At 31.0% G+C, this 15,145-nt stretch overlaps 3 protein-coding genes across 4 annotated transcripts; 1 reads left to right on the forward strand and 2 right to left on the reverse strand.

Annotated features, from left to right (window-relative positions):
* The first annotated feature begins 1,185 nt into the window (after window positions 1-1,185).
* LOC124430553 (4-coumarate--CoA ligase 1-like) lies at window positions 1,186-5,453 on the forward strand. The gene is made up of 8 exons (XM_046977323.1): window positions 1,186-1,408; window positions 1,578-1,706; window positions 2,547-2,754; window positions 2,846-3,321; window positions 3,642-3,819; window positions 4,390-4,611; window positions 4,698-4,927; window positions 4,999-5,453. The coding sequence occupies exons 1-8, from the start codon at window positions 1,385-1,387 to the stop codon at window positions 5,158-5,160; spliced, it is 1,629 nt and encodes a 542-aa protein (XP_046833279.1). The 5' UTR covers window positions 1,186-1,384; the 3' UTR covers window positions 5,161-5,453.
* Window positions 5,237-7,744, reverse strand: LOC124430558 (zinc carboxypeptidase-like). Its single transcript, XM_046977329.1, has 7 exons — window positions 7,595-7,744; window positions 7,307-7,458; window positions 6,688-7,212; window positions 6,499-6,586; window positions 6,219-6,421; window positions 5,946-6,030; window positions 5,237-5,847 (listed from the first exon to the last, which is right to left on the reverse strand). Exons 2-7 carry the CDS (start codon window positions 7,445-7,447, stop codon window positions 5,654-5,656), a joined length of 1,236 nt encoding a protein of 411 aa, XP_046833285.1. The 5' UTR covers window positions 7,448-7,458; window positions 7,595-7,744; the 3' UTR covers window positions 5,237-5,653.
* Window positions 7,745-8,004: 260 nt separating this feature from the next.
* On the reverse strand, window positions 8,005-15,025 carry LOC124430557 (zinc carboxypeptidase-like). 2 transcript variants are annotated; one of them, XM_046977327.1, is made up of 5 exons: window positions 14,514-15,025; window positions 11,563-12,281; window positions 9,933-10,020; window positions 9,554-9,841; window positions 8,005-8,957 (listed from the first exon to the last, which is right to left on the reverse strand). In XM_046977327.1, exons 2-5 carry the CDS (start codon window positions 11,935-11,937, stop codon window positions 8,755-8,757), a joined length of 954 nt encoding a protein of 317 aa, XP_046833283.1. In that variant the 5' UTR covers window positions 11,938-12,281; window positions 14,514-15,025; the 3' UTR covers window positions 8,005-8,754. The 2 variants fall into 2 exon arrangements, with proteins under 2 accessions (XP_046833283.1, XP_046833282.1); XM_046977326.1 differs by lacking the exon at window positions 14,514-15,025 and adding an exon at window positions 10,698-11,006 and having other exon boundaries at window positions 11,563-12,470.
* Between the last annotated feature and the right edge of the window lie 120 nt (window positions 15,026-15,145).

Raw genomic sequence — 15,145 nt, forward strand, 5'->3', positions numbered from 1 at the left:
TTCCATTCGAAAGAATTTACTTGTTCCCGAGTTTCGAGCTCGATTTTGAAAGGGTCCTTCTTTCAACGACTCTACAAATAGATTTTTGGCATGCATTAAATCCTCATCACATAAATTGGATGCCTGAGAAGAAACCGCGTCATAATCACCATTGTTTTCAATATGAAATTTCTTCGCGGAATGCTGAGGGTTTTTTACTTTTCATGAATCACGAATACGACGTTTTCTATTATCGTTCTAATACCATTGTTTTTAGATACGAAGGAATCTTTGAAATATATGATTCAGATCACTTTTGTAATCAATGACTCATTTATTACATACACTTAATACGATCTGATTTTTTTCCCCTTCAGGTAGACGAGCACGCTTAAAGAATAATGCTATCCTATCAGTTACAAGAATAATTGAATCAATATTACGTTCTCTCTATATTATCTTTTAACTGATACATGTGTATTGTTTCACTGATTTACTCATAACCTGAATAAGAAATAAGAGGGAAGAGAGTAATAAAGTTTCTTTCAGAAAAATGAATAGTCGATCAATTATCGAGAATTACTCTAGTTACGTTTCACTTTTATCGAGACGCTTATTGAATAAACGCAAAATATATTGTTATTTACTGAGTATGTGTATCTTCGTACGATAAATCGACTATATTTACTATCTTTTCTTTTTAAGATAAAAGAAAATCTATATTATTTAACCTTAGATAAATATATATTGTTTAAACATTCTTGAAAACTTATCTTTAATACGTCCAGATTTATTTTTATGTGATTAAGGACATATGTATGTACACGATCATCTAAGTCGACAAATTTACAACTGGGCATGAACAGATCATTAAGTTGTAAAATAAAATCTTTACAATTGACTTTCACATATTACGCTGTTTATTTTGCTTGTCTTCTTATCGTACATTCGTTTCGTTGATACATATATACATATATACATATATACATATATATATATATATATATATATATATATATATATATATATATATATATATAGGTAGACCTAAATGCGATAAAAATTCATATTTTTCTTACCATGAATAATAGCTTTATTGTGAAGGATGTTGACATCTTTAATGGATAAAGTTGAAAAATTTAAATTACTATGTGACGTAGACGTGAACATAGTGGTAGTAGGAGATAAGGGAATAATCCCCAATCATTTGTCTTAGATATTTTCTAGAAGAAGAAAGTTACCTTGATTTTGTCAACAGTCGAAACTTTGAATTCGTAGGATACGGTTCTAATATCAAAAGACCACTTAAATCCTTTTTTTTTCTCTTTCAGATCGCTTGGAGAGATTATAGTGCAACTAATATAGTATTATAGTAGTAGAAAAATTTATATTATAATCGATAATCATGGTGGTCGATAAATTAATAAACGTAAGTCGAATTTCATTTTTTAAGTAATCTAAATTTTGAAGATCATCAATCATTAAGTGTGATTAAGTTAAAATGTACATATATATATATAACGGAGTTAAGAGACACGATCGTCTCAGATTAATTTTCAAATAAATCTTTCCTTTATAATGCTAAAAGATTATTTCAGGATACGTCCAATTTTATTACAAAAGATAATATATTGAAAGGCATAGAAAAACCTGTATCCTTGGAATATACAAACATCGGAAAGTTGTTGTTGGATCGAATGAAGGCTAAACCCGACTTTGTCGGTCAGGTACATAAGAATCTCAAATAGCTAATAGTTTGGATAAAGTAAAATGTCATCGTACTAACATCACGCGTACGCATACAATGTTTTTTAATGTTTATTAAATTAATCGCATGAAATATTATAAAGGGTGATCCATTTAAATAAAACCATCTAAATATCTCGTCAAATTGCGATCATGTAAAAAATATTTTTTACGTAATATGAATGGTATCAAAGACTCAATAAGAATATTTTTTCTTGAAGATCATTTTCTCAAAGTTATCAATGTTTTTTTGTATACAACTATATATATATATATATATATATATATATATATATATATTTTTTTTTTGCATATATCAGTTGATTAAAAAATACGTTAGGACATATATAATAACTAAAGTTTTATGTAAAATGTATATCTAGCGAGATCGCAAAAAAACATCGATAACCTTGAAAACATAAAAAAAATGAACTTTGAAAAAAGATATTCTTATCGATCCTTCGATAAACATTATTGACATTATGTTAAAGAGATTTTTTGCATCCTCACAATTCGATGAGATATTTAGATACTTACTTACTTACTTAAATAGATCACTCTCTATAGCATTGGAAATTTTATAAAAATGAGATAACTCAGGATAAAAGCGTATCATTCATTGAACTTGAATAATGTTACTGATACAAAAAGTAATAATCTAGATTTCCGTCGTTTACAAAGACATAGAATATATTTTTTAACAATATTCTTTTGTTATATATTGATAAAGGAAAATTCCATTTACATTAATTTTTTGTACATTTATTTGTTACTTATTTTTGTTAACGAAATTGATAAGTCATTAATATCAAACGGAACAGATTGATGTGATTACCGAGGAGACGTATACTTTTGCTGAAATGTTTGATCGTACTGTAAAATGTGCTCTATGGTTGCGTCAACAAGGAATCAAAGCTAACGATGTGATCGCCGTATGCGCTCCCAATATTATGGACAGTTTTGCTCCAATTTTTGCTAGTTTCAGTCTGGCAGCAATTTCTACTTCTTGGAACACTGAAATGGATATAAGTACACGCGCTGCTCCTCTTCAATTTTCTCAATCATTAAAAAAAAAAAAAAAAAAGAAAAAATAATCGAAATTACCAAATATCATTTTCAGGAGAGGCACGTTTTTTCATGAAATTATCCAATCCAAAGGTCGTTTTTACGGAAGAAAATTTGGTTGAAACATTAATCGAGGCAGCGAAACTCGAGAATCACGATATCAAAATTGTTGTCTTTGGTAAGACTTCGAATGCTATTCCTTTTTCGAAGGTACTTGAGGATCATAAGAAATCCGACGTGGATAATTTTGAATGTAGTCCAGTCGATAACGTTTACGATACAGCGATAATCGCTTACTCATCCGGTACGACTGGACTTCCTAAAGGAGTACAAATTTCCCATTACGCTTGTTTGTATCAAGCTGTCTTTACCGAAGATACGAAAATTTGTAATATTCGATTATGGATGACACCGTATTTTTGGATCACTGGAATATTGTTAACGTTGAAATCCACGATTAATTATTACAAAAGGTTCCTTTATCCTAAATTCGAAGAGGAGATGATGTGTAAAATCATAGAAAAGTATAAGGTAAGATCATAAAATATAATGTAATGTAAAATAATTAATGTGAATAATTAATATCGTGTCAGAAGATATTCGACGCTTTACATTTTCATGATCGTATCTATTGCAAAGGCCATCGAAGCTCCTTGTGATATGCAAACCTTTAGCACAGAACTTTAATACAGAGAAATCTGTTTATAGTTTCTTTACTAATAGCAAAGAAATATTATGCATTGACTATTTTTAGGCGTCCTATAATTAATACTTACGTATATATATATATATATATATGTATATATATGTATGTATCTTGAACGAAAAAATAAATAATTGAATTGACACAGGTGGCATGGCTGTTTCTATCACCTAGCATGGCGAATAGAATAATGAAATCAGGATATCTTAAAAAGTACGACTTGTCTACCATTGAAAATATCTTTATAACTGGTGGTATATTTAACGCGGAAAGTCAAAGAACGCTTAAGGAATACTTGATTAATGCAACGATAACGCAACTGTACGGTAAGAGGAAAATAATAAATTCGACCTGTTTTGGCCTGTCTACAAAATGATCGTTTTAAAAGAATCTGTTACATTCACGATACGACGTTTATTGATCGAAATGCTTAACTTAATTACATACATTATAATGGTCAAAGTTCTATAATTGAATACCGCAAGGTGTTGCTATTTAAATGTGTGACCATAAAAAATATTGATATATCATGAAATGAGTTAATTTACTCTAATGTAAAATTCAATATAACATACTGTACAGATTTGTTGAAAATAATAATTTTACGCTCTATCTAATAATAACTTGCAATATAAAACATATTATTATAAAGCATATTATTATAAAACACAATAAACAATAAAATTTACTAAAATTAAACGATATTGACGAAACATTTATTTTTACATGGTGGAATTTTAAAAAAAGATCTGCAGATAAGATAATAGTATCCCTACGTTTCTCATTTTTTGCAGACACACACAAAAGTAGAACTACGTTACTTACGGTATTTAACCCAAGATTTTGAAATGAAGTACGTCTCGAAAATGTCGATAAAATTATTTAAATTTTCTTAGGATCGACAGAAATGTGTAGTTCTATGATGATTCAAAAGCCATATCACAAACTTGAGTCAATTGGTACGGTATCTAAGAACGTTCAAGTCAAGATCATCGATGTAGAAACCGGAAATACATTGGGTCCAAATAAGACTGGTGAACTTTTAGGAAAATCGCTAATAATGACCAAGGGTTATTATAATAATCCACAGGCGACCAAAGAGGCGATCGATGCTGATGGTAAGAGAAAAAAAGAAACACGATCAATTAGAGAAACATGGCTGCTCGTTCTATCGTTTAATCTAATTATTCGTTGTAAACGACAGGATGGTTTCACACCGGTGATCTCGCCTATTACGATGAGGAAGGCCAATTTTTCTTTGTTGATAGACTGAAAGAAATGATAAAGTACAGAGGTTATCAAGTTTCGCCTTGCGAGATTGAGAATCTCTTGCAAACTCATCCCGACGTTGTCGAGACTGCGGTTGTGGGTGTTCCTAATCTGCAGGACGATGAGCATCCCGTCGCTTTTGTCATCAAAGTTCCCGGTTCGAAGGTATGATTGTATTTGAAGCTATTCGATAGAAAATTAAACGAGCCATTTGACAAATTCTAATTAACATATAGGTAACCGAACGAGAACTTCAAGAATTGGTGGCGAAAAATATGACTGAACGTAATCATTTACGCGCGGGTGTGATATTTTTAGAAAAAATGCCTTATACACCTTCTGAAAAAATATCTAGAAGAGAGCTCAAAGCCATCGCTAAAAGGCATTTCTGCAAATGATTGTTATCGCTGAAATTGTCGGTGGTGGAAATTTCTATGGGATTAGAGAGTGCATACAAAAATTTATGACGATATATTGTATTATTGTGTTATTACACGTAGACTTTTCTTCATTTATTTATTATCTATACAATAATATCGTTATAATGTTTAACGTGAGATTGAATTTGGCGAAAATGACCTTAATTTGGAAGGGCAGCAAAAAGGATAACTATATCAAAATGCGTTCGTGTTCTCTCTTTTTTTTTTTGTTTGTTTTTTTTTTTGTTTTTTGTTGTTGTTTTTTTCTCAAGTACAAAGAACGTAAGAGAAACGAAATAAGGGAGAAAAAAGAAATAAAAAATAAAGGAAGCGTTCATCGATATCTTACAGTCAAATCTATACTAATTTTCAGACGAATTACGCTACGTCATATTAACATAATGTAGTTTGTACTGGAATATTTACACTAACGATATTTATGCATTACATCAAGTTTTTTTTCTTCATTGGCTCATTTATAACCTCGTGCAGCCACTTCTTTGAACATAGTTACCAAAGAGTCCATAATTTCTTCTCCCGTGGGAATGATTTGATTTGCCGGAAGTAAAAATCCGTATCTTCCGGTATCACGCAATTCATAGGTGTAGGCGATTTGTTTGTGCAGAGTTCCTTTGATCCAATCTACGCTACTTCCGGTAGCGATGTCTATAAATGACAAGAATAATGTTAAGAGAAATACAGAATGAAATAGAAGAAAATTGAAATAGAATGAAAAATTGAAAAAAATTTCTTCTTGCACTTACATATAGTTTCGGCAACATTTCCAGTTTGATAAGAGGTTCCATACCTTTTAGCAAGCGCATTTATCGACTTTTTACCGATCGCCAACTGTCATACAGAAAATAAGAAAATGAGAAAATCGAAAAAAAGAGAAGAAAACAAATAAACAATCGGAAGTCAATTAAACAATCGTCGGTTTATAATATCTCTCTTTCTAATAATTGTGCTCAACAGAGAAAAAAGAAGAAGGGGAAAAAAAAGAAAAAGAAAGAAAAAGAAAGAAAAAGTTTCCTTACCAAGTCGTCGTAATTTTCAAGATGTTCCCTCGTGTGACCGTAAGGGAAGAGTAATAATTGCGAGTAACTATGAAAAGAGATGAACGCGAAGAACTTGTCAGATATCGATCGTAAGTATTGGGACAGAGTCTTTGTTTCGATTTCCGAGAATGCGGAACTTCCAGCGTATGTCTCCGAGCAAGCATTCGAACTTGAGCCACCGGCTAAAAAAATGATAAGCTAAATGATTAAATATTCCTTCGTTTTCCTTCTTAGAAATTAAATTTCTTTTTATATTAACTGTTCCATTTGTATCCCCAGTTTCTATTTGGATCGGAACCGTAGCAGAAGAACGAGTAAGGTTTGCGCGTTTTTCTCCACAAACGATTCTGCAAAACAAATTTAAAATGTATTAATAATTCAATCTATCATCTAAATTCATTGCAATATCTTATATTACAAAAATAAATAGCATATGTAAATAACGTACTTTGGTATGCGTGTAGGCATAACCATCGGGATTGACGCTCGGGAAGATATACCAGTCATGTGCTTCGGCAAGTGAACTAATTTCTGGATCAGCACTGTTCAACAAACGATCGATAATATACAAAACGGTGGCAGGTGATATCCACTCTCTCGCGTGAATTCCACCCTCAATTACTATGCCAGATTTGTTTTGGCCGAAACTCAATTTCACTCCTTTGATTTGACGACCCTCATAACTTGATCCACCTATAATGACCTTGACGTTGTCAGGATAATCTTTAGCGAGATTGTCCAAATGTGCGTAAATTTCATCGATCGTGTGATACGTGTTAAGGCTAAAGCCATCTAAACTGGCTAACTGTCCCTTCGGCATCTCGGAATCGATCAAGTCTTGAACGTTGTCGATGAATTTCTTGTAGGGTGTACCAAGAACATTCATCAGATCGAAGAAATCTGCTAACTTGTTTGGTGCTACCATGATGTCCACAGTCATGTTCACCGCAGATAATGTTTTCCAAAGTGAGAACTATAGAGAGAAAAAAGAAAAGATATTATTTTAAAATATTGAAATCAAACTATAATTTTTAGCGATCTATTTTAACGATCTAGAATTAACTTACGCCATCGTAATCCTCGATCTGACTAAGAATTTCCAATTGTGATTCCGTTGATGGAAGAACACTGAAGACTTGGTAATTTTCGTAGGACGCCTTTTGGGCTGCCACCAAGGCGACCAACGACAGAATAAGGAGTTTATACATGATTGAAAGCTCTGTGAAAAGAAAGAAAGAAAGAAAGAAAGAAAGAAAAAAAGTAAAGAAATAATAAGATTAATAACGTTGTCCGTGCATTTATACAAATTAATAGTTTTAAAGGAAGGATCATGAAACAATTCGTTTTTGTCTTACCCACTTTGAGAACTAATCAAGTCTGTGTCTGTTCGATAATCTGACCTGCTATTTAAACCAAGAGTAACACCTGCACACGGCACCAAGATATATATCGGTGATCATTCTTTTATACTTCATTTAAAAAATGACATCGATCGATTTGTGAATCTTCTCTTATCATTCGCGGGGTTTCTAGAACGAATTATTTATCTAGTCGATCGGAACAATCGAGGAAGAATTATCCAATTGATGAGGATTGTGATTTTTAAGGTCAACATAATAAAATTTCTTTCAATATCGATCAATACCATCAATTTAAGACTACGAAAACATAAGATTTTTCTTCCTTTTTATTTACTTTTCTTTTTTCTTTTTTTATCTCTTTTGTTACGAGAATAAAAAGACGAGAATAAAGAATAAAAAGAAAATGGAGATTAGCCGAGTATGTATTTTCCGTCGTTAATATTGTTATCGGTCATTTTTACAAAAAACTCGTCGCATTGATGATCGATCGGCTTTTTTTGTTTACAATGTCGTTAGTTAATTACTTTCTAATCTATTGAAAAGATTTCTATTTATTTTAAACGTGATTACTTATCACACACACACACACAGATTAACGATTCTTCACGTGATTCTTCGGTTGGAGAGAATCTTAATTGGTAATGAAAATTTACCGAATAAAATAATTTCTTTGGAAGAATCAAATAAAACGGATTAATTAGAAATATTCAGGTCATGTTACTCTTGATAACGCATTTCGTGGATATATAACGACCGATATAAATCTATAAGATTATTAGGAATAATTCGGAGCGGATGATATGATATATTAGAATGTAATCTATTTATTATTAGATATACTAAGTATTTTAGTTCATTTTTTAATTAAATCCATTTCTTAATTAAGGACACTTATCTTACCACTCGATTTTATAATCAAAACAGCTCGATAATATTTTAACAGTCGACGATCGATGATGCCATTATTTACATTTGGCTTTTATACACATAATATTATTGTTGATATTCACATAATGTTTTGTTACTTATAATATATCATTGATAATATTAAAAGACAAAAGTGATTTAATAAATGCGATATTAAATGTAAAAGAAAGAAATTTATAAATAAAATTTCTTTTCAATTGTATGGCAAGAACGTTAAAGTGAATTAATTATGGTCGTGATCCATATCCAAGATCCAATGCTTTTTGAAACATGCCGATCAAGGAATCCATCGTTTCCTCTCCCGTAGGAATGATTTGATTAGCTGGTAACAAAAAACCGTATCGGCCTTTATCACGAAGCTCGTACGTGTAAGTTATACGAGGACCAATCGCGGCACGAACCCAATCCATCGAACTACCAGCTGCTGGATCTATGAATAAATCAATAAAAGCAAATGAATAAATCAATGAGCAAATTTTTTATATACTGCGATAGTATATGATTTTTGTTTTGTTTTGTTTTTCAGATTCGTTCGCGGACGAACATACATTGTTTCGCCTTGAGTCTCTTTCTACACGGTGCTTTTTTTCTTTTTTTTTTCGTTTTCCTTTTTATTAACACGGCTCATTATTAACACGGCTTTTTTATTCTTATTTTGTTTTCTTCCTTTTTTTTCCTTAATCATATATCACTTGCGATCTTACACGATCGCAAATAATTAACTAATATACATACACGCTAATAATTAACTTTTTTGAAAAAATATTTTTTCTTTCGTGTTTTTGTTAAATAAAATGTTATAAGTTAACACATTTCCATATTTTAAATTGCCATTTATATAGCTTGCACAAGTGTGTTAATTTAACCTAAATTTTATACTCTTTTTAAGTTAATTAGGAATTTCAACACGGATATATACGATCTTTTTTCTCTTTGTCTTTCGTTCTTTATTTTTTTTTCTTTTTTCTTTCCTTTACACAGTACGGATCAATCGTGCAAAATAAAGATCCAATTGTGAGTACTTACAAATAACATCGACTACGTTTCCAACGGTGTAATCGATACCGTATCTCTTGGATAGAGCCTTGACGGAGAACTTTCCTATTTCCATAAGATCGTCGTAATTGTCGATTCTTTCGTTGCTATGACCGAACGGTATAAGCAACAATTGGCTGAAACTATGGAAGGCTAGATAAGCCGTCAATTTTTCCGGTATACTTTTCAGAAACCTTGACATCGACTTCGATTCGATTTCAGAGAATGCTTTGGGTCCTGGATATGTTTCAGCGCAGGGATTAGAACTTGTTCCTATTTCTACGCGATCAATTGGAAATAAAATAATATAAAGAAATAGTATACGATTTTCTCTATGAATTTATTCGACGATTTATTATTTAAGATATACCTGCCCAATGAGATTCCCAATTTCGATTGAGATCAACGCCTTTACATCTCAGCCCGTATCGTTTCAAATTCTTCCTCCACAATCGATTCTAAAAAAGAAAAAAAAAAAAAAAAAAAAGAAATATCTGTGTCGTTTGTACTTCGCTCTTGGATTATTTTTTCTCTTTCTTTTTAGCCTTTTCAAATTCGAAATCTTATCGCGCTCATCGTGGTCATTTGATTAAACATTACATCTTGATTTAGAATTTCATCGATTGTAAATATTTAATTGTAAATATTTGACATAGTAGGCGTAAGAAAGAGAGAAAAAAAGGAGAAATTAATTTCCTTCAAAGTCTACTTCGAATCGATTGACCTTTGAATTTTAATTAAATCTCGATTAAGAAATGCTTATCATTAAAACGATTACGTACGATCAAAGGAAAGAAAAGGCTTATTTGGTTATCGATCGATCGATCAATCATTGCATACGATCGTACATAAGCGACAATCAATAGAGACTTTATCCAATGTCTCTCAACGGGTTTTCTATTTTTTCTTTTCTTTCATACTTTCTTTTCTTCTTATTCTTTTAAGTCGAACGATTGCACTCATATCCTTTCGTTGATAAAAATGTGTACGTTTGTTTACGACTATTAATAAGGTTAAAAAAAAGATAATTGATTGATGAAATCGATAAAGATCCTGATACCGATTTACAATACGTTTATCTTTATCCGATCTTTTTGTTCGTTTAATCGATAACAAGACCGAGATTTATTCTTACCGTAGTATGTGAATATTCGTAACCATCTGGATTGAAAATTGGGAATATATACCAAACATAGGACTCCGCCAAAGTCCTAATAGCAGGATCTTCGTTGAATATCAATTCGTTTGCCACGTATGTAGTTGTGGCTACCGATATCCATTCCCTCGCGTGAATTCCACTTTCCAAGAAGATCGACGTATTTTGATTAGGATTAAAACGAAGCATTAAACCTTTTATAGGCCTTCCAAGGGTACTGACTCCACCGTTCACAATTTTAACGATTTTAGAATGTTCCTGAGCGAGACTTTCCATCCATTGATATATCTATGTTGAGGCAAATACAGATTTTCACAAAAAAAAAAAAAAAAAAAAAAAAGAAAAAAACCAAAAAATTTCCCAATTTTTATAAGATTTTAGTTGAATCAATCTAGCAAGGTTTTCAAGTTTAATGGATCTATCACGTTTTATTACTATACAACGGATTAGTGAGAATTCAAAAAGCAGCTCCAGCTTAGAAGAATATTTAATAAATTATCTTTCTGTTTTAATATAAATATTCTATCGAAACTTGAAATTTATATAAAAGTTGTAAAACAATATAACATAGCATAATCTGAAATTAAATAGACAATTTTATGATTACAAGGAACACGAATTATTTCAAATTTATCTCAATTCGTCATTTTATTATTAGAATAATTCCCAAGTAAACGACGTCTTATTTCATAAGGTAATAATTAATGTTCTTTGAAAAGAAAAAATAAATTTTTTATATACATTTGCGACCGTGTTATAAACAATTAAACATTAAAGTAAATTTGAAAAAAAATCTCCCTAGTGGTAATTAAGAAAGATACTAGAAAGAAAATAATTTTCATACCACGTCGAGCCTATAATAAGCTGTCCAATCAAAAGTGCGTCTCCCATCGACGTTCGGATTCTCTTCGTCGATATAACGTTGAAGATCGTCCATCATTAACGTGGCTGACATTTTGTTACTGTTAACGATCTTTTCAAACTCATCGATTCTTTTTGGAGCAACGACGATTAACGAGGAATCATTCATCCTCGTTAAATTCCAAAAATTATAACCCTCGTCTTCTTGCATATTCGTTAAGGCATTCAAACTATCGTAATTATCAACATGGACCTTGTAGAGTTTATGACCGTCGTAACGTATCTTTTCCGATGCAGAGATACTCGCGAGAAAAAGGAAAACGTATAACCGGTTCATCGTCGTTATCCTCATCGTCATAAATAGTTTTCCAAATGATTAAATCGTTTCTTTGAAAATCCTTCGATCTCAGTCAAATTCATTGATTGCCTGTATTACCGTTTGACTTCTTACATTTTAAATCTATCACTGTTCTCGTCTACAAAATCTACGAAAAACCGGAAATTATATTTTCTCTCTCAAAGTGCGTTCTGGCGCGATTCAACGTGGAATGGAAAATCTTTCGTCGATTCCTCGAGTGGCTTTATATGTACTCCAGGACGACTCCTCTTCTCATAACCACGATAGAAAAAAAGAAAGAAAAAAAAAAAAGAAAGAAAAAAAAAAGCAAGAAGAAGAGAAGAGCTATCGCATACGTGAGATACCTGTTAATTAAAAAGGAAGAGAAAAAAAGTTATATAGCGGCAGTCGACAATACTTTATATGCAGAATGTGTTATGAGAACAACGAGCTTGCGAGGCAAACGACGAAACGCGAATAGTCAAAGACCTGCTCGGATGCACTGCTCGAATATTATACCAAAGAAGTCGTCCGAGGTCATTTTTCGTATTTATATTTATCTTGTTTATACCTCGTTAATGCGTAATCCCTGTGTCAAATTTTACGATGATACATATTGGTCTATTCGACTTTGACATTTTTCCTTTTTTAGTTTATTTCTTCGTATCCTTTAAAATCATATTTATTTCATCATAATAAATATTTTCCTTTAATTATAAAAATATTTTATACTGTATAAAAGTACTTTATATAGTGAAATTGACTGGTCGATTAGAAATGTGAATGTTTGTTTTTTGAAATGATCAGTAATTTGCAAGTTAATTAACAAAGAATTCTTTAGAACGTCCTTCCTCATACTGTTGTTGAATATATTCCCTTCTTAAGTCATTCTTATTTCCGATTATTGCATCTAAGTGTTTTGCTTGGAAGCCAATCGATATTGATGAAATTAAACGTTAAGTATACCTCTTACGCTTTTATGGAATATTCATTGTCTTCGTTATTTTACGCGATTACTGCCATACGCATATTTCTTTTTTCTTTTTTTTTTCTTTCTTTTTTTTTTTTAAGCTTAGCGCGAAAAATATTTTAACGGAAACATTGAAATTAAATATAAAATTATAAAAATATATAAAATTTATTTAAAGAAAAATATCAGCTTGTTTATGATTGTGTTAAAAGATTATAAAAAATATTGTGTGTTAAATATTTGAATTACGGTATTTATGTGAAAAGAAATAATATTTCACGTTTAAACCCCTTGAGTATGATTACTTGTTGTACATAATACGTCGATAATATGTGTGCTTTGATATAACACTGATCGATTATAAAGATTCGACTTATCGATCGAATAATTTCTTTCATTAGCGACCGTAGATAACATTACCGACTTTATTGATAGGATCGGCAAGATATCTTTAATTAATACTTCAGTGCACGCTAATTGTACTTAATAATGAACTGGACGTACGTATGCTTTGACGTTGACAAAACTTTTGATACTTAGCTCGCGAGTTGTGTCGAGCTAAATATAGGAAAGAAATATAAATAAATGCACATGTTGGAATAATGAAAATAAAAAATATTGTTTAACGATATAATTATATTTGAAAAATTTGGAAACAAGAATATAAACGTAACGATGCTTACGTCACAAATTTTTTATAAATTTTAATGAGTGACTAAAGTCATCAATAAGAAACGACTTATGCGATGATTAATGTTAAGGCTGTTTGTTCTTTTTTTTTTCTTCTTTTTTTTTTCTTTTTTTTTCTCCTCTTTTTTACTATACAACTATTTTGTCGTTTCATTTAGCTTTCAAGTATGTATTAAATAACATTCGTGCTTTGTTAAAAAAGCAAAAAAGAAAAGGAAAAAAAAGAGAAAGTCAGAACTTCTACCTTTTGGGTATTTTTATTAATCCAAGCTACTTTATCTTAATCGTAGATCAAGGTCTTTTAATCGATATCGTGATCATTAATAAAACAAAAGAACTACACTAGAATGTATACGTATACGAGGTACGTTTCAGGAGTAACAGAGTCCTTGATTTGTCACTGAATTACAATCGTATAAGTTAATGCAAAATCATATCGATATACCATAGAAGGATAGTATATTTATTTGTAACTTTTTATCCGAATGATAAAAATTTATATTATTTACAAACATAAATATGAAAGTGATATTTTAATATTGATTAAAATAGTATGCTGATTCGTGATATAGTATAATAAAATAGATGAATGAATGGAGCGATAAAAAGGATGAAAGAAAAGCAAAAGAAAGAATATTCAAAATAGAATTAGAAAGTATGCGCGTTTATCGATCCTCTTTATGTTCAAGGGTGCATCAAAAGACAAAGGGGCCACGGGATGGTTCGGTGTAATTCACAAATTGACTCTTTTATTCGTCCTCTTAATACCGGATTATCGTTCTATTTTACTTTATTTATGCTCTTTTTTATTTTAATAATATCGTAGTAATTCTTTTTTTTTCCTTCTTCTTTATTTTTTTCTTTTTCTGTTTCTGTTTTTTTCTTTTTCTCTCTTTTTTCCTTTTTTCTTTTTACTTTAACTATAATCGTTACTTACGTAAAATTAGATACGAATGAATATTTCTTCTAATCTTTGTCCGTTTGTAGGTGGAATATGTTATCGTATAATTTAAATAACTTATTACACAATATATTTATCTTTCTTGTTGCGAAATAATACCACGATCCTATGATAAATGTCATTTGAATATGAGTTTTCACGTTTGCAAATAAATTTATAGAGTTCCCCATGAAAACGCAAATAAGATTGTATAAATCTTCTTTGAAAAAAATGTCACGAAGAAAAGTGCAGTAAAATGGAGGCATGCGCATTTATTCGAAAGATATTAATTTTTGTCATGACGTAAAAATACGCATTGACATCTAATTAGATGGGCGATTTTTAATAAAAACAAAAAAAAAAGCGTAAAGATTTAGCGTAAAAAAATATGTTACGATATTATACGATATTATTAAGGAGAAAATAGTAAAAAAGAAAAAAATAGCTCGTGAAAGAAATAATTAGACAGATAAAAAGGTAATCGTTCGTAGGTTGGAATATCCGAGAGGACAATTTTTGCACGCTCCTGACATTTTCGCTGATCCCTTCCTCGAGCTCCCCCACTTTGCTTCGCGATGCGGCCTTCAACAACGACGAGTTCTCTCTCTCTCCTGTTTAGCGTGACGGAA

This window comes from Vespa crabro, chromosome 19, assembly GCF_910589235.1.
Source record: "Vespa crabro chromosome 19, iyVesCrab1.2, whole genome shotgun sequence".
Taxonomy (NCBI): domain Eukaryota; kingdom Metazoa; phylum Arthropoda; class Insecta; order Hymenoptera; family Vespidae; genus Vespa; species Vespa crabro.

Bases quoted from the DNA above. Each gene is read 5' to 3' on its own strand.
- LOC124430557 (XM_046977326.1), bottom strand. From the start codon at position 11,937: ATGACGATGAGGATAACGACGATGAACCGGTTATACGTTTTCCTTTTT. The intron at 11,007-11,562 runs GTATGAAAATTA...GCCTCAACATAG, and splicing joins CTTATTATAGGCTCGACGTG to ATATATCAATGGATGGAAAG. The intron at 10,021-10,697 runs GTAAGAATAAAT...TTTCTTTTTTAG, and splicing joins ACGAATATTCACATACTACG to AATCGATTGTGGAGGAAGAA.
- LOC124430558 (XM_046977329.1), bottom strand. From the start codon at position 7,447: ATGTATAAACTCCTTATTCTGTCGTTGGTCGCCTTGGTGGCAGCCCAA. The intron at 6,422-6,498 runs GTTAATATAAAA...TCATTTTTTTAG, and splicing joins CTGGGGATACAAATGGAACA to CCGGTGGCTCAAGTTCGAAT. The intron at 5,848-5,945 runs GTAAGTGCAAGA...TGTCATTTATAG, and splicing joins AAATGTTGCCGAAACTATAT to ACATCGCTACCGGAAGTAGC.
- LOC124430553 (XM_046977323.1), top strand. From the start codon at position 1,385: ATGGTGGTCGATAAATTAATAAAC. The intron at 2,755-2,845 runs GTACACGCGCTG...TATCATTTTCAG, and splicing joins GAACACTGAAATGGATATAA to GAGAGGCACGTTTTTTCATG. The intron at 4,928-4,998 runs GTATGATTGTAT...ATTAACATATAG, and splicing joins TCAAAGTTCCCGGTTCGAAG to GTAACCGAACGAGAACTTCA.